This window comes from Ictidomys tridecemlineatus, chromosome 2, assembly GCF_052094955.1.
Source record: "Ictidomys tridecemlineatus isolate mIctTri1 chromosome 2, mIctTri1.hap1, whole genome shotgun sequence".
In the NCBI taxonomy this organism is placed as follows: domain Eukaryota; kingdom Metazoa; phylum Chordata; class Mammalia; order Rodentia; family Sciuridae; genus Ictidomys; species Ictidomys tridecemlineatus.
In genome coordinates, this window is record NC_135478.1 from 175,649,880 (window position 1) to 175,677,320 (window position 27,441).

General features: G+C 35.8%; 2 protein-coding genes across 15 annotated transcripts in view; one reads left to right on the plus strand and one right to left on the minus strand.

Annotated features, from left to right (window-relative positions):
• The window catches only part of Kmt2e (lysine methyltransferase 2E (inactive)), an 89,434-nt gene extending 71,245 nt beyond the window's left edge, over positions 1-18,189 (plus strand). For 3 of the 5 annotated variants that reach the window (XM_078040202.1, XM_078040203.1, XM_078040204.1), the window contains 12 exons: positions 6,445-6,609; positions 7,054-7,362; positions 9,961-10,215; positions 10,384-10,528; positions 11,060-11,310; positions 11,650-11,706; positions 11,847-12,410; positions 13,414-13,697; positions 14,410-14,498; positions 14,609-14,734; positions 14,901-14,998; positions 15,820-18,189. In XM_078040202.1, the coding sequence (XP_077896328.1) occupies positions 6,445-6,609; positions 7,054-7,362; positions 9,961-10,215; positions 10,384-10,528; positions 11,060-11,310; positions 11,650-11,706; positions 11,847-12,410; positions 13,414-13,697; positions 14,410-14,498; positions 14,609-14,734; positions 14,901-14,998; positions 15,820-17,328 (3,852 nt within the window). In that variant the 3' untranslated portion in view covers positions 17,329-18,189. The remainder of the gene's footprint in view (positions 1-6,444; positions 6,610-7,053; positions 7,363-9,960; positions 10,216-10,383; positions 10,529-11,059; positions 11,311-11,649; positions 11,707-11,846; positions 12,411-13,413; positions 13,698-14,409; positions 14,499-14,608; positions 14,735-14,900; positions 14,999-15,819) is intronic. The other 2 variants (XM_078040205.1, XM_078040206.1) reach the window with 2 other exon arrangements.
• Positions 18,190-20,363: 2,174 nt separating this feature from the next.
• Srpk2 (SRSF protein kinase 2) overlaps positions 20,364-27,441 on the minus strand; it is a 227,807-nt gene continuing 220,729 nt past the window's right edge. For all 10 annotated transcript variants that reach the window (XM_078040210.1, XM_078040209.1, XM_078040207.1 and 7 more), the window contains one exon: positions 20,364-22,012. In XM_078040210.1, the coding sequence (XP_077896336.1) occupies positions 21,828-22,012 (185 nt within the window). In that variant the 3' untranslated portion in view covers positions 20,364-21,827. The remainder of the gene's footprint in view (positions 22,013-27,441) is intronic.

Here is a 27,441-nt window from a genome sequence, read left to right on the forward strand (position 1 = left end):
AGAAAAAAATTGGATATTCTTTTGATGTTAAACTTCATGCTTAATCATGATTACTTTTTGGTTCTGATTTAGCTTATTAGCATGCTATATTAATATAGAATAATTTTCCAAAAATTTTTATATTGAGTTAGCATATTCATCTGCCTTTAAGATGACTGTGAAGATGGAAAACTTGAAAAGTATGTTTATAACTAAAAGGACATAAAACAAAACTTAAATTTTTTTTCTTTGGATCTTCAGTCCTCAAAGTCATTCACTCTTATTTCTTACTGTATAATTCAAATTTAACGTTTGAATTATAAATTTTTGGATTTAATCAAATAACATAGAACCACACATTCTAAGGTTCTCAAGCAATTAATATGGTTTTTCCTTACAGGGAGTATTTAGTTTTGAAAATTTTGGTATGATTCAACCTTTATTTTTTCTAGTCTTTGCCATTTTTAAGGTTAGATTACAACTAGTAGTTGGAACTGAAGAGTTATAATTCTGTTTGGGGGAATCAACATAGGCTGAATTTTGGGAGTGGGCTTTAGGGAGATAGGGTTGGCTATAAACGGTACAAAATGTTCAGTGAAGGTTTCATTATGTGGTTAGGATACATGACCCTTTTCATTCTCAGTTCTGTTTCCCCTCACATCTCCTTTGATGTTTTGTAATGTTCTTTTATTAACATTTTTCTTTTTTCATCCATTACATTGTGTGTTTCCCCTTTGAACAAAGCAAACTTGTGCCTAAATTGTATGGAACTGAATGGATGGTTAGTCTCCATTTCCTCGTATCTGGCAAGAGATATTGGGAGGAGGTAGTACATTCTAGGCTTGCTCTGCCACTGAACCAGATCACCAGCCCTTGACAGAGACTTCTTTGATGGGAAATTTGAAATGGCTTGGGAAATTTTGAGCCCATTTAAGCTGTGGCCCTGGAAAATACAGTAGAACACTCACTTGATTCCAAAGCTGAAGTACTACAGAGTAGGCTCTTTTTTTGGTACATGTTAAGGTACCAAAACCATTTGGTACATGTTAAGGTAGGATTAGGGTGCCATAATTAAATGGAGAGAGCAGGTAAAAGGGGAAGGAAAACATGCCTTTAACTCAACAAGCAATCATTTTTAAAGAGGCAAACCTTTTGAAAAATTTAAACAACAAAGATGCTTTTCCTCATTTCTAATTATATCAATAAAACATATTTCTGAAATAATTTTCTATAAGCACCTTCTTAATATGTTTTGGAGTTTAGTCTTGGTAGTACTTGATTATTATAATGAGATTGCCTCAACTGGAGTTCATGGAAGTTATTCAGGGTGGTCTTCACATTGAAAGGACAGAAATTTGAGAAACGGTGTAAGACTATTAAAGGATAATCATATAGCTAGGATCATCTAGATTTAATTGTATTTCACTAGAACATGTGTACCCCAAGGGAAAGAGTTTGTACTTTTATTCATTGTCATAGCCCTGACTCCTAGACAGGGAAAAGTACCTAGCTTTTTAAAAAATAGATGCTCAGTAAATGGGCCAACTAAAAGTTCATAACAGCCATTTATGGAGAGAGAGATAGGTTCATGAATGTGAATTACATGAAGCTTATAGCCTAGGTGATGCCCTGTAAGATTTGTCAAGGATTCCCCACAATTTTCTCAGCTCTTGTCCTTCACTAGAGAAAGTATTCCATAAAAGTCTAATTTGTTAAACAGTGCTTTTAGCTAGTTGGGTTTAGTAAACCTTATGTATAACCTTTAAGATTCCCAGTGTATATAATATTTTCCAAAACTCTCCTTGTATACTCTTGGAATTTTTTGTGGGTGATACCTGACATCCCACAGATTTTTATACACACACACCCACACAGGGAAAACACTGTTATTCAGAATCTATGATCTTACTACTTATGCCTTTGTAAAACATAGTGAGAGGAAGGTAATTTGTTGCAAGAAAAGTCATCTCATGACAGGACTGTGGTGGGTATCATCTAAATCACTGTTTTCTTCTTAGAGCATGCATAAAGTGATGTCGATTAATTTTCTAAGTTTCTTTCATCATAGCAATTAGGAATTGTATTTCTCAAGATGAGTTATAAATATCATAGTACTGAACAGTAAGAGAGGATCAGTTTGTTTTATAGGTATTCTGTACAAACAAAATGAGGGTTTTTTGCTTTAGCTGCTTTATAATAAATTTGATTCTCAAAATCCTTTGAATGCTTCCAGTTATGTTTTCACATAAGTGACACATTTTATAGAATATACATGCCCATTTCTTAGTGGTTTAATAAAAATGTGAATTGACTGCTATATACACCAAGTGTCATTTAAGGTACTAGCTGAGCAAAAATGACAAGGTTACTGCTCTGGAGAAGCTTTCATGGAGGATGGGGTGCAACTAATCATGACTGTCAGAAGAGGAAACAGCACCAAGTATAAATTGTCACATGATAGAACAAATGGAGATACCACACAAGCCATAATCTCTCAGTTGCTGTTTGAGAGTAGGGAGTTTTTTTTCTGAGTAAGGAGTTTCATTTTAATACCACATAGTAGGTTAATTTGGTAGGTGGGCTCTGTCTTTCCATTTCTTTGAAAAGCTTTTTTTTTTCTTTCATTTTTCTTTTAATTTAAAACTTGTTTATTTCGAAATTTTCCATTTCACTGTGGACCAAGGATACTAAAAACTAAGTAAAGCAAAACCAGAGGTATGGTAAGACTGCTTTCTAGCCACTGTGAAGACTCCACCAGGCAGTTTCTCTAGGGTCAGGTCTTATACCTTACATTCTGGATGCCACCAACCCAGAGAACTATTTTCAGTGCCCAGCATCTGTTTTAATTTTTTATTTTAAAGAAAAGCCACTTCCTCTTAGTAGCAGTTCAAAAAACAATCAGGAGTTCCTAGGTGGCTTTCTTCCCTTTTTTTTCCCCCCTTAGTTCTTTCTTAGACCCAACTACCCTCTAAGGCTACTTAATAGCATTCACAAGTGTTTAAAATTAATTATAATACTTTATTCAGTAAAGTTAATTTTTTTAGTTGCTATACTGTACATTTTAATTCTTGTTTTTTATTATATAGTCTTGAGTCATGTGGACTTTAGGCATTCCCTATCTACTGAGCAGGAAACTCAGATTAAGAATTATACGTCATGGGCTGGGGTTTTGGTTCAGTGGTGGAGCACTTGGCTGGCATGTGTGAGGCACTAGGTTCAATTCTCAGCACCATACACAAATAGATGAATAAAGATTCATCAATGTCTAAAAAAAAATTGTCTGTTACAAAAATTAATTACATTCCATTTTTACTCCAATGTGCTTATACTTCAATACCCACACCTCAACTAATAGGGATCTTATGAAGCAGACTTTTTTGTTCTGTTTATAAGAAATTATAATACTCGTATTTACTGTTATGAATAAAAACCATGATCAGATGAAACACATGGGAAATTCCATGTACTTTAAGCAGTAACACCTAACACTTGGCATTAACAATATGTCAAAAGTTAGCAGTTTCCTGAAAGTAACCCCTCACCTCTTTTTTCGAAAGTAACCCTATCTAATTCTGTTTCAGGATCTATCAGTTCCCATGGCTTGAAATGAATTATGGTTACAGACATAGCATCACAGTAGTAACCCTATGTGGTTAATATAATCTGAACTGTATTTATCACAGGTTTTAGGAGCTATGGGCAGTTGACTAGTGTCTATAGTCACCTATAACTACCTCAGCTTTATTTATGTTATTTTTCAATCAGATTTTAAATGGATGACAAATTTCCAGTTATGTATTTTTAAGTATACCCAGTTTTATGTCAAAGAATATATTAGATGCAATGATGAATGACATATGAACCTTAAGGAATTTAAAAGTAGATCCATGTACTAATAATTTTATCAATGTAGAAAACCAGTCATGTTTACACTCCCAATATTTGTATATTTTAAGATAAAGCTAGGTTAATGTTATTAAGAAATGTTTAGTGTTTTCAGCTTTATTTCTACAAATACAGCAATTGTTGTAATGCAGGAAAAGTTATGCTGTATTTTGTTTTACATTACATAGTATGTAAGTGGTTGTTAATTGGAAAAAAAGGTTAAATTATAAGCTAGGAAAGTTGCATAATAATTATGCAAAGGTCCCACCTTTGACAGGGTCACTTAATCTAGAGGGATTTGGATTTCTTCTGTAGTACAATACTACATTTTTAAAGATCCTGTCCAGCTCTAAAAGATTAAACCATCTCTCAGGGATTTTGCTTTAATGATCAAATAGTTGTATCTGTATAAATGGAAATTACATATTTATTTGAACAAGTTTGGGTCAGTTTTCTTTACATAATTTCATCCCTGACCCTCACTCTTATAGGGGAATGTTGAACTAAGTCAAAGAGCCATAGTGTAAATTCATAATTATCATGCATGATACATGTTATTCATCTGTACACTTACTGAGAAGGGTAAAGCAAGACCACAACTTTAAAGCCTGATTGGGCAACTTAGCAAGATCCTATCTCAAAAATTAAAAAAGGGCTGGGGAAGCTCAGTGGCAGAGTGCCTCTGGGTTCAATCCTCAGTACAACAAAAAAGAAAAAAAAGTATCTTGTTTGGTGCCTCCCTTTTGATAATTTTTTTCTTTGACAAATATAATATTTGCTAAGACAAGTTTCTTTTTCTAGGAAAATATACTTTTTGCACATATTAAAACATTTTTGAGAGAGGAAACCATAGTAATTAACCTCCAGTTCAACAAGTGGAAGCTATTTAGAGTTTTGGAAAAGCCCTGATATACAGAGTCAGCATTTTTATAGAAAGCCATATAAAAAGAGGTTAGGTAAGTTAATTTAAAGGTCCAGAAACATGAAATTAATTCCCTCAGGCAAGAATTTGGCTTTAAAACTTGTAGTTCCAATGAGCACATAATGTCATTTTTTGAGCTGAGCATGGTGGTGGCCTGTAATCCCAGCCACTTGGGAGGCTGAGGTAGGATGATTGCAAGTTCAAGGCCAGTAATTTAGCAAGGCTCTAAGCAACTTAGTGAGACCCCATCTCAAAAAATAAAAAGGGCTGGGGATGTGGCTCAGTGGTTAAGCACCCCTGGGTTGAATTCCCCATTACCTAATAAATTAATTGTCTTTTGCCTGTATAGTTTTTTAAGTGTTTGATTACCACCCTGGACCAGAAGAGCTAATGAGATGGAGAGTTGCAGAAATTTATCCATAAACAAATAATCTTACCTCTTTGGACCATTTCCTTGCCTGTAGAAAAAAAAAAAAGTTGAGGACAAAATATTTTGTGTCACATTTGCAGTATGGCTATTCGCTGTAAAAGTATCCTCAGATGGTTTGTTTGACACATTCTACTTTCGTTTTCTTACTAAGTGTAATAAAAAAGAAAAAACACAGAAAAAGCAGTAATTTTCAGAGTATAGGTGTCTTAATGCTTGAATCTCTGCTGATTACTGAAGCGCCAATATTGACAAGACTTTGGCAGCCAGATCTTGAGTTTCTGATCTTTCTTTCTTTCTTCCCCACATCGATGACAATGAAGGAGGAAAGACAAATGGATCTGAGCCTCAGGACCTGGTTCTTTCATTTGGAGAACTGGACAGTTGATGGACGTGCTTCCTGGTTCTGGTTGAGAGCTGAAGCATTTGCCAGGCCCTCTGGTCAAGGCTCTGGGTCTTGGTTTTAATGTTCTCTATCCAAAGAGAACTGATGCTCAAAGGAACTCTTGCTGTTCCCTCAGTCCCTGTCTTGAAGTGTCAGTTTAAGAAAGGAAGAGCAGAAGGTAGAGGAATGCCTTACAAGAGTTAAAATGGAGGGCAAGAGGGCTAAAGTAGAAATAAAAATATTTATGGAACGCCTATCAATTTCTAAGTACTGTTTAAACCTCACATTTTCAGTTTGAACTAAATAATAATCCAGTGAAGTGTAAGTATTATTATCCACATTTTATAGCCTCAGAAAGGTTAACTAACTTGCTTAGAATCATGGAGATGTTTACTAAATGTACCCCCACAACATCCTGCTAAAACATAGCAAAAATATATTGACTGATTTCTTAAGTGCATAGGAATTTTGCTTTTTCACATACCATTACTTTAGGAATTTTGAATTTTTTTAAAGGTTGGCTTCTGTATTTAAAAATTTTTTTCAAGTTAGTGTAAAGCATGGTCATTTTTGAGACTTTTTGTTTTGTTTTATCCTTATCATTAGCACTCAATCAAGTGTTCTTTTCATGAAATATATTTGTAATAATAAGGCTTACTGAGATGATGTTTGGGATTTTTAGATTTTGAATGAATATAAATTGTTTTTTTCCCCCATATCTAATAACAACAGACTTGGTTTGCTAACAGTATCATAGTAAAAAATTTTATAATTTGCCTGTACATCTGATCTGGACTTTAGAATATTTACTTCAGAGCAATGACTAATAAAATTGAAATCTTGTAGACTAGAGAAGAAAGGAAAATGGAAGCAATTTTGCAAGCTTTTGCCAGACTTGAAAAGAGAGAGAAAAGACGAGAACAAGCTTTGGAACGGATCAGCACAGCCAAAACTGAAGTTAAAACTGAATGTAAAGATGCACAGCTTGTCAGTGATGCTGAAGTTATTCAGGTATTATTCAGGTTTAGTTTTATGTTCACATTTAAACTATTTCAAATAAAATTTCCATTTGGGCATGGTGGCACAGGCCTATAATCCCAGTGACTTGGGAGGCTGAGGCAGGAGGAGCTCACATGTCAGCCTTAAACGTGAGACCCTGTCTCAAAATAAAAAGGACAGGGAGTGTGGCTTAGTAGCAGAGTACCCCTGGGTATACAAACCAACAAATTTACATACACAATTGAGTTAAATCTGTAGTAAATTTTTAATTGTGCAGTTTTTAGGTCTGATGGGAAACTTAAGACTTGGAATCTAACACTATACTACTTTGTTTTTGAGTAATAACATTTTTAATTATGTGAATTTATTATGTGAATTCATAAATTTTGTCAAGATATCTTCTGAAGTAGAAGTATCTATAAACATAAAATTCTATTGTATTGTATTTTGAATTAGGAACAAGTAAAGGAAGAAACTGCTAACAAGCCAACCCCTGCCAAAGTGAATAGAACAAAACAGAGAAAAAGTTTTTCTCGAAGTAGGACTCATATTGGACAGCAGCGTCGGAGACACAGAACTGTCAGCATGTGTTCAGATATCCAACCATCTTCTCCTGATATAGAAGTTACATCACAACAAAATGATATCGAAAATACTGTACTTGCCATAGAACCAGAAACTGAAACTGCAGTAGCAGAAATAATTACTGAAACTGAAGTCCCAGCACTTAATAAATGTCCTACAAAGTACCCCAAAACAAAGAAGGTATGACTCTTAATGAATTTAAGAACTGTTTTCCAAATCTTGTGCTATTAAATGGTTATATTGGTGTTTAGAAATCAGTCTATAACTTATCTCATAATGAACTGCACAAGAGGCAGCATCATTTTTATGCAGATCTTTTTGAGTAAGAATGAAAAATGAAGTGTAAAATCAAATACTATGTTTGCATTATTGTAAAGATGATAAACTATATCAAGACTTTTACGTTGCCCTATGTACAAAATTTATATTTCTCTAACTAGTTTTAGATGTGTTACAGTATAGCCCTACCTGGTGCTGGAGACTGAATCCAGGGCTATTTGGTAAGCAAGTAGTCTACCACTGAGCTACATCCCCAGTCCCTATCTTTTATGGTATTTTTTATAAATTCCATTGCTTAGATTACAAGAAATAAATGTGATGTAATTATTGATTTCAATAGAATGTAGTAAGCATATGAATGTAGTAAGAATTTAGTAAGAAAGTAGTTTTATATCAAATTAATAAAAATCTATGGAAATGCACTGTCAGAGTTAACAAAGTAATTATTTGGAAACTAATCACTAAATTAAACCAACCTGGGCTTTTCAGCCAGAAACGTAACAGAACAGCTTTAATGAAGCTGCTGTTTTATCCCACTGAGATTAAAGGACAAAACACTGGTACCAAAGTGGTCATTTTTTAGGCTCTTTGGGGAGGGAATAGATCATAAATACATCTTCCTTTCACTAAATATTTTGAAACTTCATTTATTTAGTTTTGTTTTTATATAATTCAGTAGAGTTTGCAGGCAGGCTGCTAAATGAAGAAAAGTTTATTCTACTGTGAACCAGGGATTATCTTCAATAACAGATGTTAATTTACTTGCCAGAGAGTCAAAGGTTTGAGATCAAAGTGTTTCTGATTCAGAGTCAGTGCTTTCCTTATTGCATACCTACCTAAGGCAGTAAGCCAATCTTGTCTTTAATAGTGTTACTTTTGCCCAACTTGGAAGGACAAAAAATAATTTCAACTTATTTGTAATGAGAATAGGAAGGAAAAAAAAAAACTCGGGATTTAAAACATGTGAAGCTACCTTCTAGACTATAAATGACATAAACCCTGCCTTTTAATTAGTAAATGACTAAATTGTTCTGGTCTAAGAGCAGAAGTTAACTGTATCTCTCTGGTGTGAAATGTAAGCTTCTAAATCCTGTATGATTCTCTTCAAAAATCTGTCAAACAGTGCCAAATTATGACTCCCCATAAACACCTTCTTCAACTTAATACATAATTCTTTGCCACATAGCATTCTGAGAGCTTTATATGTGTTTCTTAAAAACTCATTTAGTCGTCACAACACTTTTGTAGAGCTAAGTTCTCTTATGACCCTTTTTTAAAGTTACATAACTTGCTCATAGTCACAGTATAAGTGGCAAAGACAGGATCATTCCCTAGCAGTCTGGTTCTAGACTTCATATGTTTTAGCACTATGTTCTGTTGTTTGTCCTACAAAGGAGCTATATACACACACAAAAAAGAGGGATACTTCTGAAAGATAGGAGCTATGTACTAGGGATTGAACCCAGGGGCACATTACCAGTGAGCCACATCCCCAGCCCTTTTTTGGGGGGCAGGGGGTACCCAGGATTGAACTTAGGGGCACTAAGCTACATCCCCAGCCTTTGGGATTATAGGCACGTGCTGGCGCACCTGGCATCCCCAACCCTTTTTAAGACAGGGTCCCACTGAGTTGGTTAGGGCCATGCTAAATTGCTGCCATTGTCCTTGAACTTGTGGTCCTCTGGTCTTAATCTTCTGAGTTGTTGGTACTATAGGTATATCCCAATGACAGATTTTTTTTTTAAATGTGCATATTTCTGTATGTTTATATAATTGTATGTGGCCTTTTCTATAATCTACATTTGTAATATGAAATTCAAAGGATTTTATTTGATAACCAGATAAACACAAATACCCAGAAAGCAAAAAAAGAAATTACCAAGAATTAAGAAAAGGACTAGGTAAGCCAGGGGTAGTAACACACACATATAATCCCAGCTACTCAGGAGACTGAGGCAGGAGGATTCAAAATTTGGAGGCCAGCCTGGCAACTTAGACCCTGTCTCAAAATAAAAAGGGCTGAAAATGTAGCTCAGCACTAAAGTGCCCCTGGATGCAAGTGCCCCTGGATGCAACCTCAATTTATCTTAGTACTATTAAGAGTTTTGTTCTTGAGTACATAAACTGACCTCATCTCTAGGAGACTGTGAGGAGCATCTTGGGTAGAAAAATGCTACTTAACATTTTAAGCATATAATAAAGGCAGCAACAAACCTAAACTTAGTGTTGGTGGTACTGATGTCTCCTAAATTTTACAGTATTAAAAAACAGTGTTACAGGTAGCTCAGTGGTAGAATATACAGATAGATGCCCTGCATTCAATCTCCAGCACCACACAAAAAATTGTGTAAAACCTTTCAAGAATAAAATGAAATGTAGAATGATATACTGATTTTTGGTCATTGCATGTATATATCAGTTTCTACTTTGCCTTAGAATATTCTATGGGAGAATCTGTGCAATTAAATATATAGTGACCCCAATTTTCCTTTTCTCTAGCACTTGGTCAATGAATGGTTAAGTGAGAAGAATGAGAAGACAGGAAAGCCTTCAGACAGCCTTTCAGAAAGGCCTCTGCGTATAACTACAGATCCAGAAGTGTTAGCTACACAGCTCAATTCTTTACCAGGCCTCACTTATAGTCCCCATGTATACTCTACACCTAAGCATTATATTAGATTTACTTCACCATTCCTTTCAGAAAAAAGGAGAAGGAAAGAACCTACTGAAAACATTTCTGGCTCGTGCAAAAAGGTAAACTTTTCTTTCAATATAAAACTCTAGAATGAGCCAAATGTTATTCTCATTCCTTGCTACCATTCCTGGTAGTGAAATGATTTTGGAATTGGCTCTGCATTTATAGGCTATATGAACAGGTACGAATCCTATTCATTTATTTCTCCATCTCTCCATTTTACTCAGCGATGGTTGAAACAAGCTCTAGAAGAAGAAAATTCAGCAATTTTACACAGATTTAATTCACCCTTTCAAGAAAGATCCAGAAGTCCTACAGTCAATGGTGAAAATAAAAGTCCACTACTATTAAATGATAGCTGTTCCCTTCCAGGTAGAATTTCTTTTTAGTATTGTTTTAACATGAGAAATGTGTCAGGATATACATCTTTCTAACAGGCATAGAGTCTCTTTACTGTTGTGTACTTTAGCAGAGAAACACATTCTGATAAACTTTCTCATTTCTGTTCTTCTTTCTCATTTCTGTTCTCCTAGCCTTTTAGAGGAAGAAAGATAAAAAAAATCCTTGCTATATAATATGGTTGAATTTCTAATGGCTTTGTTTTGGCTTTGGGGCTGGGTGATTTCAAACAGATTCAAAAGGACTCTTAGAAAAACCTATCAGTACTTACATGATTTCTTTGAATCTTCTAGTCCTATAAGCATTCAGCAGGACAATGCTTGCTAATAGCGAAATTCACTTATTTGAGTGTGGGGAATATTTCATATTTGTTTTTTTTAAAATGTTTAGTTTTGTGGTGAAAGTCATCATACTAACTATTGATGAGATTTTCTTTCCCAGAATGTAATACATTATATATTACAGACTTATAGTAATTCTAACAGATTATTATCTCACCAACAGATTTAACTACACCACTAAAAAAACGAAGACTTTATCAGTTGCTAAATTCTGTTTACTCAGAAACCTCCACACCTACTCCTTCACCATATGCTACACCAACTCATACGGATATTACTTCTATGGACCCATCATTTGCCACTCCTCCACGGATAAAATCAGATGATGAAACTTGTAGAAATGGATATAAACCTATATATTCACCAGTTACTCCAGTAACTCCTGGTACACCAGGAAATACCATGCACTTTGAGGTGAGAAATTTCAATGAAAAAAATTTTCAACTCTTGGTTTTTGAGTTTCATTAAGAACTTGCCCCACACTTCCTCTAACAATTAGTGTGCTGAGAATATAAAATAAAATTTGGGAATATATATTCATATTCATTTTTATTCAATGTTTAACTTTCCTCTTAATATATACAGTAGACTAAATGTATCAAATTGACCTGAAAGCAAATATCTTGAGGAATGGAAATAAAATAATAAAGTCTAAAACCAAAATGTTTCTAATTTTAAGTTTTCATTTATAAAAACATCATATATTTAGTTCATGTATTTTAATTTTCAATTCCCATTATTCCTTTTATATAGAATATTTCTTCCCCAGAAAGTTCTCCAGAAATAAAGAGACGCACTTACAGCCAAGAGGTGAGCTGTTATTAAAAAAAAAAAAAAAGTTGCTGATTGTTTGCGTAATATCATTGTTTTGCCTAAATTACTGGTAGATTTTGAAGTAAACAGTCTCAATATCATTATATGACTTTTTCTTTTTTAAATTCTGTAAACAGGGATATGAGAGATCTTCAACCATCTTAACTTTGGGGCCTTTTAGAAATTCCAGTTTAACTGAGTTGGGTCTGCAAGAAATAAAGACCATTGGTTATACCAGCCCTAGGAGTAGGACTGAAGTCAACAGGCAGTGCCCTGGAGAAAAGGAACCTGTGTCAGACCTTCAACTGGGACTGGATGCAGTTGAGTCAAGCGCTTTACATAAAACAGTGGAAACACCTGCACATGACAGGACTGAGCCTAACAGCCAACTGGATTCGACTCACTCTGGACGGGGCACAATATATTCTTCCTGGGTAAAGAGTCCTGACAGAACAGGAGTTAACTTCTCAGTGAACTCCAACCTGAGGGACTTGACACCCTCACACCAATTGGAGGTTGGAGGAGGCTTTCGAATAAGTGAGTCAAAGTGCCTGATGCAGGATGATACTAGAGGCATGTTTATGGAAACAGCTCTGTTTTGTACTTCCGAAGATGGGCTTGTCTCTGGTTTTGGACGGACCGTTAATGACAATTTGATCGACGGGAGTTGCACACCCCAGAACCCACCACAAAAGAAAAAGGTTACAAATTTAACGATTTATAGTCCTTTCATAGTGTTAGTATTAATATTGAGGGTAATTGATGTATTATGTAAGGCATTCCGAATTCAGCTATTTGAGTTAAAATTTTTATGTGTACATTTTTCCCCAGATTATCTGTATATTTTAAAACACTTGTAAATATTCAAATGTTTACAGAAAAGTGAAAAATTCTAGTGCTATGAATTGTCCTTGTTAAGATACATGGGTTTGAGAGAAATCTCAATATATGAGTAACTTAGAAGTAACCCCCCTCATTCAAAAGAGATGAATAATTTTATTCTTTTTAACCTTATATTAAGCAAGCATCCTTGTAATTGAATACATGTTCCTTTCAGCATCCCATAATACCAATACTATTTACACCATGGACATAAGTATTTTGTAAAGTATGATACTAATAATATTATACTGTGATATGCAAGTTCCATGATTTACCACCATTATTTCATTGGCAGACATGTTGAGAGATTTAGAATGCCTTATTTCAGAGGAATGGGAGAAACTACATACAGCACTTATTTGTTAATAGGCTTATTGCTTTACAAGTCAAAGAATTTTAGTGATGTGTGCTTTTAATTTTTATAACAGAGTCCAGTTGGCAACTTTGTGGGAAGCAATGTAGTATAGTGGAAAGAGCACGGGCTTTCAAGTAAGACCTAGGTTCGAATCCCGGCTCCAACACTCACCAGCTGTGTGACCTTGAGTGAGTGAGTTACTCAATTTCCTCATCTGTAAAATGGGGATGATAATATACCTATTTCATAGGATTGTTGTGAGGATTAAATGAGATAATGTATATGAATCATCTAAGTACAATGCCTAATATATAGTGGGCATTTGATAGTTAATTATTTCTTGAGAATCAAATTATTTTATGTAATTTTCTTAATATAAATAAAATAATTTTCTTTAGAAAAAAGAATGAATTGATTCTGTTATGAAAGACAAGAATAAAAGATCTGCCTTTTCTTTCTTGCTTAAGGTTTCTCTATTAGAATACCGTAAGAGACAACGTGAAGCTAGGAAAAGTGGCTCTAAGACAGAAAACTTTCCTCTGGTTAGTATATCACCTCATGCAAGTGGAAACCTGAGCAACAATAGTGATGGGTGTGTCCAAAGTAATGAAACCGGAGAACAGGCAGAAAACACAGCTAGCCTGCCTTTACCAACACCAGCTGCAGTTTATAATGCTACTTCTGAAGAAACCAGCAATAACTGTCCTGCTAAAGAAGCTGCCAGTGAGAAGAATGAACCTGAAGTTCAGTGGTAAGCCTGTTTTGAAATATGCTACTCTGGCAAGAAAAAGATTCCTGCTATGGTTCTCCCAAGGCTAAGGTGACTTGAAACATCTTTGCTGATAGTGTTTTAAACTAGCTGTTTGTTTATTTGCCCGAGTTGTTAAAGGTGTATTTTCATCATTCCTTTATTTATCCACATTTTTCATTCAAATTTTCCTCTTGAAAGAATTTTTGTCACAACCATTTCTTTAAAACCTCTACCATTACCTTGAAAGAAAAACAGGTTTAGAGTTTTCTTTGGTAGGAATGTTAGCAGCAGCTGTTTTTAAGGTGAGGTCTTGGCAAAGTGGCAAGAGGACACTAACAGTTACTCTGCTTCTTGTTCCTTTCCAAATCCTGAAAGTGTGTAAGGCAGTTTTTTGTTTGTTTGTTTTTTGGTACCTTTGGTAACCTAAAGTGACTTTCTGAATATTCCTACATTAAAGTTTCCCCCTTCTTCTTTTCAACAAATTGGTGGAGGCAAAAAGAATTAAGTCTTAGTTATTCAAATAAGTCTCAGTTTGGGGAGCAATTAGCAAAATAAGAGAAGATTAGCTATTTTCAAAGCTTTAACATGGAAGTATTTTCCCAATAGAGCAAAATCCTTGAACTGAGAGGACATGTGGACCTTCAAGGGACAAAGAATAATCTAACTGGCAGTAGCTTCTTTGAATTAAGGATGAACTAATTTTATTTTAAAGGACTGCCTCCACTTCAGTGGAACAAGTGAGAGAAAGGAGTTACCAGAGAGCTTTACTTCTTAGTGATCACCGAAAAGATAAAGACAGTGGTAAGTAAGCTTGTTCTTTCACCAAAAAGTGGAGACAGCTAGTCACCCTGGACTCTTGTTCTTTGTAAGCTCTAATATTCTCTTTGGTTACTGCTCTGCTTCATCTCTAGGGGGAGAATCACCTTGTGTCTCATGTTCACCGAGTCATGTTCAGTCTTCACCTTCATCTCATTCAAATCACATTTCCCAGTTGCAAGCTAAAGGCCTAGCCCCTTCTTTCAGTGAACTCATGGAAGGTCAGTAAGCAGATGACCTATCATGGCTATATTGTTTTAAACACCTTTTTGAATCAGGAAAAAAAAGTTGCTTTGAGTAACAGAAGGTATATCGTTTTGTGGTGTCAATAAAAGGCAGTATTTTTCGTGTAATGTTACATTTACCATAGTTTCTTCTGTTTTACAGACCCTGACTCTGAAAATCCAGAACCCACAACTACAAATGAATGTCCATCCCCAGATACTTCTCAAAACACTTGTAAAAGCCCTTCAAAAATGAGCAAGGTAATAATAAAGACTTTGAACATGGCCATTCAGAAAAGTTGATGGTAATATGCAGGCAATTTTTTTTCTACTGCATTAAGTATCAGTTTATGATTTCTGGATTCTTCCTTCTGAACGTACTCAGTTGTGTTTAATATTTTGTTTGGTCTGTCTCTGAGATTGACAGACAATTTGGATCAAACACTCAAGTTTTCTAGGCAAACTTTTAAAACTTACATTTTTTAAAAAAGTTCACCTCTATTCTAGTGGTATCTAGGAAACTCATAACTTCATGAAATACATATCTAGTCAATTCTCTAAAAACAAAAGGTCAGGTGACAAATTCATGTAGAGGAATGATAATCTGATGTGTCAGGTAAATCACTGGGAACAGATGATATGGAATCTTAAGATTGGTTTTCGTATCTTAACAACAAAAAGATCTTTTGGATTATTTACGTGTGAACAGTTTACAAGGAAAATGAAAAGGTATTAAAAATCAAAATGGTCCAAGAAAGCAAGTTTATTTACCCAAACCAATCTATGCCCTGGATAGAGTATTCAGTTAGACTCCAAAATGGGTCTTTCTCCTTACAGAAAAACGCAGACTAATTTCCTCAACTTGTCTTCAGTAAAATTCACTGTACACTCACCGGAATTTGTTGAAACCACTCACAGAAACTGGCCTTGCAACATCTCAAGCCTCTATTGTTGACTTCTCAACCCTACATTTCCTTCCCCCTTTTAAAATTTAACATATTAAACCAACAAGAATAAAACTCAAGGTTCTTAAAATGTTTCTTAAGTTTATATATCAAAGTTTATTTGTTTTCTCTTCATAGCCTGGTTCACCGGGACCTGTAATTCCTGCTCAACCACATGGGAAAATACTCACAAAACCAGATCCCCATTGGGAGACAACAGTTATTGTATCAGAAGCTGAGAACAGTGTTCACCTAAAAACAGAGCTCCAACAAAAACAGCTATCAAATAACACCCAAGCACTTTCAAAGAACCATCCTCCTCAGCCACATGTTCGCAGTTCATCTGAGCAACTTTCACAAAAGCTGCCTTCTGCACCAACGAAGTTGCACTGCCCTCCATCACCCCACATAGAAAACCCTCCTAAGCCATCTACGCCTCACACACCTGTACAGCATGGTTATCTCTCACCAAAGCCTCCTGCACAGCAGTTAGGATCTCCCTACAGGCCTCATCATTCACAGTCACCTCAAGTTGGAACCCCTCAGCGAGAGCCTCAGAGAAATTTTTATCCAGCAGCACAGAACCTTCAAGCCAATACTCAGCAGGCAACTTCTGGAGCATTATTTACACAGACACCCTCAGGACAATCTTCAGCAACATACAGTCAGTTTAACCAACAAAGTGTGAACAGCACGGCACCACCACCCCCACCCCCTCCACCTCCTTCTTCGTCTTACTATCAAAACCAGCAGCCCCCTGCAAACTTTCAGAATTATAATCAGCTCAAAGGTAGTCTTGCCCAACAAACTGTGTTTACATCAGGACCAAATCAAGCACTTCCTGGCACCACAAGCCAGCAATCAGTTCCAGGACACCATGTTACTCCAGGGCATTTTTTGTCCTCTCAGAACCCCACCATTCACCATCAAACTTCTGCTGCTGTCGTCCCACCCCCTCCTCCTCCACCACCTGCTCCAGGACCACACCTTGTACAACAGCCGAATTCCCATCAGCAACACTCTGTAGCACATGTAGTAGGGGCAGTTCATGCTGTCACTCCTGGGTCACATATGCATTCTCAAACTGCTGGACACCATTTACCACCACCCCCTCCACCCCCTGGTCCTGCCCCTCATCACCATCCGCCACCCCATCCTTCCACAGGACTCCAAGGTCTACAAGCACAACACCAGCATGTTGTAAATTCAGCACCCCCGCCTCCTCCTCCCCCTCCTCCATCCAGTGTTTTGGCTTCTGGGCATCATACGACATCAGGCCAAGCTTTACACCACCCACCTCATCAAGGACCTCCACTTTTTCCTTCAAGTGCTCATCCAGCTGTACCACCGTATCCCTCACAAGCTGCACATCATACCACTTTGGGACCGGGACCCCAACACCAGCCTTCTGGAACAGGGCCACATTGTCCATTACCTGTTGCAGGTCCTCATCTCCAGCCCCAAGGACCAAACAGTATTCCAACACCTACTGCTTCAGGGTTCTGTCCTCATCCTGGCTCTGTGGCCCTGCCACATGGGGTGCAAGGACCTCAGCAGGCATCGCCAGTGCCTGGACAGATTCCAATTCACAGAGCACAGGTGCCACCAACGTTTCAGAACAATTACCATGGTTCAGGGTGGCATTAAAATGGACTCCAAAAACATTTTTTAAAATGTTCTGTAAGATAAACTGTATATTTCATATGTACCTATTAAGGTACTTTTTAAAGCTTGTACATGAAACTTTGTATAAAAAAACAAAACAAAAACAAAAACCAGTGCTCTTTCATTGTATTTTTCCCATTTTTGCTTTTTAAAATTCCTTGAAAAAAAAAATGTGCTAAGCCAGTATTAGGTATCTTTTATTTTATAAGTGAACATTCCAGCTGTTTTCTGGCAATAGATTTGATGCTACATGATCTTTAAATTTTATTGTTGCAGTTGAATTCATTTAGTGAATGTTTTCTATATTATTTTCTACATATGCATTAAGTACACAGCTAAGTAATGGCACTATGAAGTTTTTTTTTTTTTTTTTTTGGGCAGCAGTTCTATGAGTGCAACTTAGGTATAAAATGCAATACAGATTTTTATAGTTTGGTGTGGACATGGCTCATTTTGTTTTATCAGTTATTTGCAAGCAGAATGTAATTTAATGTATAGATGATTTCTAATGTCTCCTGACAAACTGTAAATACTGCATTTCTTTTGCGTATATAATTGCTTACAGCTTTTTTCATTTGATATATAGCATTGTACATATGACAAGTCTTTTGCAAAACTGTGTGATCTTTGTGAAAGTAGTACAGTATATGACCTTTCATTTCTTTTTTATTTTAAATATACTGTCACATTGAAGCACTGGTTGGGCATTTTAATTCATGTTAATAAATCACAATTATGTCAGTTTTACCAAATTGTCCTGTACAACTTCTAAGATGGGGGTCTGCTTGACTGATTTTATGAGAGTTACAGTTTTCAAATACAATTTTTGTAAAGAAACTTAAATTTTCTGTAGTGACTACTACCTCAGGAGGAGAGCTAGAGGGAGTAAGAGGTTGTTCCCATCAAGGTTTCTACTTGCCATTTTTGTAGAAGCAAGAATCACAGGAAATTAAATAGTCATGCTGTGTAAGTCTACTTAAGTATGTGACATCACAATGAATCCAGACCACTACTGAATTACACACGATAAAGAGTTACAGACTGCAATTTACAAGTTATTTTTTTTTTTAAATTAGTCTGCCTAAAAAACAGCAATATCTAATTTGCACATTTTAGAACACCACTGAAATATTGATAAGTGAAATTTAAATTTGGCTTGGGTATACAAAACTAAAGGGAAATGGCATTATTTAAGAAAAATAAATGGCCTCTCAAGTGAATTTTTTATTTCCTAAATATAAAATGCTAGTTCAATTTTGAAAATAAAAATTCCCAGCCTTTGCCTTCTACCTCTTAGGTATACACTAATTAAGTGTATACAATAGCAATGACACTGTTTTTATCAACATATTTTTCATCATCCAAATACATAATTTGGGCACTATATACTATACATATTTTGTGCATTAGGAGAAAAAAAGTAAATAGACTTAAAAAATGAATGAGATTTGGTAGTAATTTAAGTCATGTTTTATGATTTTAATTTCCATTTCCTTTTGAAAATTAGCTGACGATGGTGCATCAATACAGCTTATCTAGAGTTCAATCCTAATGAGCTTTAAGAACAAAGGTCAACTTTGCCATCATTGATCTTCAAACAAAATGCTGCTTATGTTAATGACTAAAAAACATTTGAGAAGAAATGAGTTTACATCATCTGTCCCTCTTGATAGTTTCAAACACAGCAAAGTTAACTGGCATGTGAAATATCAATATTCATCTCTTTAGAAGGCCCCCACCTAAAGCATTTTTATTCCTACTTTGGCCTACTACAAAACTAATATATACATAAGCTTCTGTGTAAAACTGTGAAACAGTAAATAAATTCTTTGACTCTTTGATGGACACACACATTCTTCAAACATTGTCCTCTACCAAACTTTCATTTTAAAAAAGAGAAAAAATATGAAATTTTAGGAAATAATATACAGAAATAAACAGTTTCTCTATGCCCATGGAAAGTTCCCATACTTTATCCCATTAATAAGTTATGTATGGTCCAAGTACAGGAAGAAGCAAGTAGTACATCAGTTTTCACCTAAAAGTATATGCCCCTTTGAAGTTCTTAATATCCATTTGTTCTTGGCCCTTGAGCAGTACTGTTGGCCAATGTGCAGACAGCCAGGTTCTGAACTGGCTATAATCCCCCTATGTGATCCACTGCTTGCAACTTTCCATGAAGACTTCACATGGACCACAGGAAAAAAGATAGGATATTCAATGAAGTTCACTAAGCAGGCTACAATATTTAGCACAACTAGTGGTTCTCCTTTGCCTTGTATGCATTCTTTATCAACAAGCCACCAAGAATCTGTTAAAACCATATAGTTCCTAATACAAATTTAATTCCTTCTAGAACAACTGTTTCTACATAGAAAACAAGTTAATATTTAGGCTATTTTATCATAAGGCTAACACCTTAAAATTAGTTTCCTTCCTAACATGAACTAAAACTGCATTAGACAAATTTCATTCAAGTATACTCTAACCTTCCAGAAAATTCTTACCCAGAGGACACATATGTACTCTGGCTCCTGTAAAAATGTTTCCAGTGCAATTTGTGCATAATAGCATCACTGGTCATAGAATCTACATGGAAACCTAGAGCCTCACTAGAAAAACTTAGCATGAAGATCTCATCAATGAATGGTTCATTCTACCTCACAGCAACATAAGATATAATGCCAGTTCCTAAGAGGATTGTCTCTCTTGTTCCCTCAGAGTGAATGCTGTTAAGGAAAATTTGAGAAGTTTAAAATGCAGTTAGTATGTTTTTGATGAAACATGGATAAAAAAGATGACAAGTTGAAGGTAATGAATCTATACTGTTATCATCTTTCCTAAATACTTTCTGATCTCAAAAAATAAATGATTTCCTTATAATAAGCTTGAATGCATGTTCTACAACTACATATGCTGCAGCAGGAATGTTGGTATTCTTTTTAGTTTGGAAGACACTGAAAGCAAATGTTTGTTGATCCTGTCACTTCAAATATAGGGCAATGACCAAGGCAATGTCTGGAAAAAAACCAAACACTTTAATTTTTAAGACAACTGCAAGCACCTCAAACAATGGATTATTGTTACAACACTTGTTAGCTTTTCACAATCTAGTTATTGCAAAGGCATATGAATAAATGTTAATGGACAAAGTCAAGAAAAAAGAGGCACCTTAATGAATGTAAAATTTAAAATAAAAGACATTCATTTCACTGACATCTAAAAGAGGCTAAATATACCTCTATATATTAACATTCTAAAATTGTATTGCCTACTAATGGATTTTGTGTCCTGGATTCTACAATTAATTTTAAGGAAATGCATAAACAAAAACTGTGTGCAACCTGCAAAGGGAAAATCATTTTCTCATTCATGGAAAGACAAAGAAAAAGCTAGTATAATAAGCTGTTGTAGCCACACATAAAGCTGCCTATGGAATGAACGTGATCATTGTTACCTTTGAGCTGTGAAAAGTATTCTTCCCACCGAACTGCAAACTGTATATACCATACCTTGTGTTTAGACAAACACGATCATGCTTTTCCAAAAAATATATATATTTTTTCATTCCACACACTGAACATGTTTCTCTTGTCCAATTTCATGTATTTAACTTACAGTGTTTGGAGAAGGCAACACAACGTGGTACCAGGCTATCACATTTTCAAAGAGAAATCGCTTTTTTTCTTTTAAAGTACTTTAAAAAATATGCAAAAATACAAATGGAACTGCCCAATTATAAGGTATATTTTAGAATGAAAAGCATGTCTTTTCTTCTTTTAAAGTGCCATATAGAGAATGACATCTTGTTACCCAGAGCCATTTTATTTAAAAATCTAATGTAAATGGACTGTTATGGAATGAAAAATTTGCACAACTCCTTGAAGCAGTGAGTCTGCTACATGCAACTTGGGCTACAAAGCACTAAGGACTTGGTAGCTTTTCTGAAAAATTGAGTCCCCATCCCATACTTAATGGAAAGTAACATTTACAAGGGTGCATTTACATACACTATAATACAGGAATGATGTCCCTTTGCCAGAAGATAAAATTGTACATTTCCTTGCTATTTCTTGGTTCCAACTTGATAATTTCTTAAGATTGTAAATTATATAGTACTCAGCTAAAATATTTCTTCATAAATAGTTACAAAACCTGCCAAAACACAAAAGGGAAAGTATTTTTCGTTCAAAAAAATGACATTTGAATGTCACACAACACGAGAAACAATGCTTAGAGACATGTTATTGTTTCCAGAAGAAAATGGTCAGTAAACTACTTAGCTGAAGACAAAGACTACCCTTCCCTAGGATCACAGTGCACAAAAAGCAAAATGTCAAACAACAGTACCTCAAAGCAAAATAAAGGTCTGAGGATGAAGCCAGCTCACTTGTAATCCTGTTAAAGAATGAGAGTCACCGTTTGGGTCCAATGTACTGGAAAACATTTGCTAGCTCAGAATGCTATATTTGTAGAATTTGCTAAGAATTCAACCAAGGATGTCGAAGGCATTCGCCAGCTGAGGCTCGTTTTTCAGGAACCATTTCTAACATCGGGATCAGGAAATCTGTAAACTGTGCAGCATCTTCATGGGGCCAGCCATACTTTTCTACAAGTACATCAAAGAGGCTCCAGGGCTTCAGCTTGGTGATGTGCCGCAGTTCTCCTGCAGGGAGGAAGAAGGAAAAAAACCACACCAATATCAAGAAAGCTCCAAATTTGCATTTCCCATAGTTGGTTCATCTGGGTTCTTTTCACTGAAGCAGACAACCTACCTGCTCCACACTTTATGGCAACAACAAGGAATGCTAGGTTTCCCACCCTAAGCAATTATCATTGTGACCATGTCATAAACCAAATAAGTCTGGTGGATGTAAATAAGGATTAATTAATAGTTCATTCACCTCAGTTCTAGGTTAGACAGGTACACTGATAATGCTCAGAATGTTTTCATTTCCAAAAGCTGACAAAGCCACTTTCCTCCAAGTTGGGATCTTTGGTAATTTGCAAGCTTGCCTAGAAAAAGCTGTAGATATACACCATTTGAAGTCCTTGCACAATTATCTCTTCATGTTATCATGCAAAGAAAAAGGAGTCTTTTCTTGTAGAGTAGCACAAAGAGAACTTTTTGTGATGGTAGAGATGTACTTTTTATCTGTGCTATCCAATTTGAAAGCCTCTGGCCACATGTGGCTAATAAACATATGAAATGTGACTAGTGCAATGAAGAAATAACATTTTAATTTGTCTAAATTTGACCAGCCACACACAGCTAGTGGCTATTGGAATGGGCAACACAGCTTTAGAGACTAAACCAAACAGTTCATTTGTTATAAAATCTGAGTCCAAGAACATCTCTTCATAAACTTTACCCTATAATTGTCAAAATGTGCTAGGAGTAATAGAAAAAGTGCTACTCAAAAAAGCTGGGTTGCAAACAACTCTGACTGATCTAACAGATGACTAGCAAGCTAGTAAATGGTCTTTTTCGTAATATAAAAAAAAAGTTATTTTTAAATCAAACTGCCAAAAAGTCAGGGTAAATTGCATTATGAATAACTCATTTTCTTTGTTCAAAAATTTCACAGGACACCCCACCCCTGCCCATATAGAGGCCTCCTGGGTGCCCCTCAGAGTGTGGGCCCCTGAGCAGCTCCTGCAGACAGAGGAAGTACCGCACCGTGCCGTGCCCACGCCCCAGCGCCAGTCACAGGGCCTGCAGCCACACAGCCAGGTCTCAGTGGGGCAGACAGAGGGATTCAAGCACCCAGCACCTCATGCAAGGGCTGAGTCTTCTCTTTCCTTTCACCTGCTGTAATCTAACCTACAAGGTAAATTCTTCTCATGTATCCACAGAGAGTCACTACTACGCTCATGAAACTCTTCTCAGGAGGCCTGGGCTGTTTTGTTTTATCCACTTATCCAACTCAATTTAGAAACACCCTCCCCCCTTTAAAAGCATAACAAAAATAAAAGAACATTACAAAAAACAAAAGCAGAAATCACCTAAATCCTACCTCCCAGTGGCTCTTCCTTTTGGCTGCACTCTCTTTTGGACTGGTTTGTCTATTGATTTGTGATCATGTTAGACACAGAATTTGGTATAAGGAAACTTTCAAGAGGGTTTCTTATTGAAGAGGGTGAGGTGCCAAATACTATTTTGGTTCCGACGTGAGCCCTGGGATTGAGTTAAGCATTGCTTCTAAACTGGAGGTCAGGTCTATGTTTAATGAGGAAGACCTGTAATTTCAGTGGTGGAAGGGGTTGCTTGTGAAGGAAACAGTCTCTAAGAAAAAAGTCTGAGGAATCACTAAAGGTTTTTATTCCTCTAACCCAGAAAATCCAGTTCTCGGAATCCAACTTAAGGAGATAAAACCCTAGCATACCTTTTGCCCCCAAATATGCTCCACAAAATTGTAAAGTCATAAATGCTCAATAATGGGAGAATGGTGGTTTAAAAAACACCAAGGTACATCCACTTGAAAAATAACACAGGGGGAAATCATATGGGACAATGTAGGTAGTAACAGAACATGCTCAAAACTATGTTCTGAGGATAATCACAAGAATGATTTTTAAAAACCCAGGAACATGGAAAGTAAATGCACCAAAATGTCAGTTTTCTTAGTTGTCAGGTTGTTTCCCTGAATCTTCCTATTTTCAGTAATGTGACTATCTTAGAGTGACTATTGATCCCACTAGAAAATACTAAAGAAAACTAAGACAGCTCACACATAATATGCAAAAACAAGTTCTCTGGAAGGGGAGAACTTTCTTGACATTGTTATCCTGTCTTGGAACACATACTCCACAAGTTTGTAGGTGAATACAAATGCTGAGAAACATTCTGCTCAGAATAGGAAAAGAACCTATTTTTGAGGGTGCCAGTTTCTAAACTAAAATCCTTCAATGGGTATCAAACTAAGCATAATCATCTCTGTGTATCCACAGGGACTGGTTGCAGAACACCTCCCCAACACAAACACCACTGAGAAGAAAAAGTATTTGCATTAACCAATATATATTACACATTCTCCAGTATACTGTAAATCATCTCTAAAATACACCTAATACAATGTAAATGTTCTATTGCAGTTGTTATATTGTTTAGTGGATAATAACAAGAACAAAGGTCTATATAAAGGTCTATATGTGTTGAGTAGAGACACAGCTATTCTAAAATATATTTCTGAAGTGTGGTTGGTTGAAATATGATATGGAATCCATGGATACAAAGGATTGACTATACAATTTTCCATGAAAAGATAAGGAATCTGTAGAGATACAACTTAACAACTGCACAGTACACAATATCAGTGCTGGGAACACAGGCTATGAAAAAGTATTTAATCATATAACTAGCCACACTAAAAACTGATGTATACTTTCAAAGCAGCTAAGCATGGTGGTGCACACCTGTAATCCCAGCAACTTGAGTAGCTAAGGCAGAAGGATTACAAGTTTGAGGCCAGTCTCAGCAACTTAGTGAGACGCTTTCTCAAAATAAAAAACAAAAGTGTGGGAGAGGTAGATCAGCAAAGCACCCCTTGCTTCAATCTCCTGTGCCCCCCCCCCCAAAAAAAATAAATATGCTAAGAGCAGTCTAAAATAGCTAACATACTTTTGGCTAGGTAATCTCATATAAGAAACTGTATACAAAAACATGACTTAAAACAGCAAAGTATGTAATACTCAAAAAAAAAAAAAATCCTAAACTCCTACAAGCACTGAACATACAGGAGTACTAACCTAAGAGAACACAGGACTGTTTCTAAAATTAAAAAACGTGAATAATATAGATGCCTTATGAGTATAGGTACAAATCGTTATGTTTGATATAATACGAAGAAATGCTATCATATCAGTCATGATTGAGGTTCCTATTTTCTCCCCACTGTCCAATCAGCTCCCTAGCAAATTAAAGAATTTTTACCTTGGGCTGGAGTTTTTGCTCAGGGGTGGAGCGCTTGCCTACCAAATGTGAGGCACTGGATTCTATCCTCAGCACCACATAAAAGTAAATTAGTAAAAGTATAATAAAAATTTAGAAAAAGAACTTCTACCTTATTTTTTTCTTAAGAATATATACAAAGATGTCACTGAAACAAATCTGGAGATAATTAGATGCTTAATTGTGATGATTTTTACTTTTTAAATCCAGGTTTCTAGTTTTTTTTTTCTTCCTCCTTTTTTGTGGTACCAAGGATTAAATATAGGTACACCTATGATTAAACACATGTATGGTAGGCAAGCACTTTGTCATTACGTTATGCACTCAGCCTTTGCTTCTTAAAATACTGAGCATCAGCTGAGCACAGAGGAACAAACCTATAATCCCAGAAATTCAGGAGGCTGAGGCAGAAGGATCACAAGTTTGAGGCCAGCCCCAGCAACTTAGCAAGAACCTGTCTCAAAATAAAAAGGGCTTGGAATGTGGCTCAGTGATTAAGCACCCTGGGGTTCAATCCCTGGGACCAAAGAAATTTTTAAGGCAGGGGTATGTTGCTCAGTGGTAAAACATACCTGGGGGTTCAATCCCTAGTGATGGAAAATAATACTCAGCATCATAACCTTTCCTGTGACTGTAAGTTATCAGCTCAGTACCCACTCTTCCATACACACATGCACATAAGAGCTCCATAAGCCAGGTGGCACCGACTGCCATCAGGTGCTATAATTTAGAGCCCCTCGGGCTTCTGAATTTGCTGAGAAATGTCTTAACAGAGCCAAAAAAAACACAGTAAGTAGCAGAGTTCCTTCTCTAACGTAGAGGCTTTGAGACAGCAACTGTATTTGCCAGTTCCAGATTACTTACATTTCTCTTGAATATTACATGATCTATCAAGGAAAATGTTACTTTGTCCATAAAATTATAATATTCCAAAATTAAACAGATGCATGAAGTTTCATACCACATGGGAGGAGTAAAAAGGCAAATCCATGACACTATATTTCAGTGAATACTGGTAATTATAAAATGATTATGCTAAATTTCAGTATTCTATACATAGAAAGGAAATTTACCAATATATAGTGATACGAAGCAAGAAACAAAATTTAAGAAATCTGAACAAATTCCTTCATAGGTATACAAAACACAAATAGTTGAGTTCAAAAAATCCTCATGTCACATAGAAAAAATTAACTAAAAATGGATCAGACACCTAACTATAAAACTAAAACATTCTTAGAAAAGAAAAGTAAATCTTCATGGCCTTCAAGTAGGTAATGATTTCTTAGGTAAGCTATCTACAACACAAGTAAAAAGATAAAGCAAAAGTATATAAACTAATCATCAAAATGAAGACCTCTGTACTTCATTCACTGGAGTAGACAAAGGGGAATGAAGAGAAGGGACGGGAGATAGGAAAGACAGTAGAATCAATCAGACATAACTTTACTATGTTCATAAAAGAATACACGACCCGTGTAACTCCACATCATATTCAACCACAACAATGGGAACCTAATTAGAATAAGTTATACTCCATGTATGTATGTCAAAATATACTCTACTGTCATGTATATCTAAAAAGAACAAATAAAAAAATTTTAAAAAACCTTTGTACTTCAACCATCACACATGTGCATTCAAGGGAAATGAAAACATATGTCCAAACAAAAACTTGAAAATTAATAATATCAGCATTAATCACAATAGCCAAAATGGAGAAACAAAACAAATGTCTATCCAGTAGTGGGTGGATAAACAAAAGGTGCTACATCCCTATGGAGTTCATGCTACCACATGGCTAAGCCTCCAAAGATATTATGCCAAGTGAAAAAAGCAAGATACAAAAGAATTAGTATATGGTTCTAATACTATGACATATGCAGAGCAGGCAAATCTGAAGGCTGAGGGTGAAGAGACTAGAGTGACTAAATGGGATGAATTATAGGTTGAGCATCCTTAAAATCCAAAAATCCAAAAATCTGAAACTTATTTTCTACCATAAGTGGAAAATTCTACACCTGCCCACATATGATAAATTGTGGTCAAAACACGTGTATGCTAAAATTACTATATTAAAACTACCTTCAAGGGCTGGGGTTGTGGCTCAGTAGTAGAGCACATGCCTACCATGTGTGAGGCAC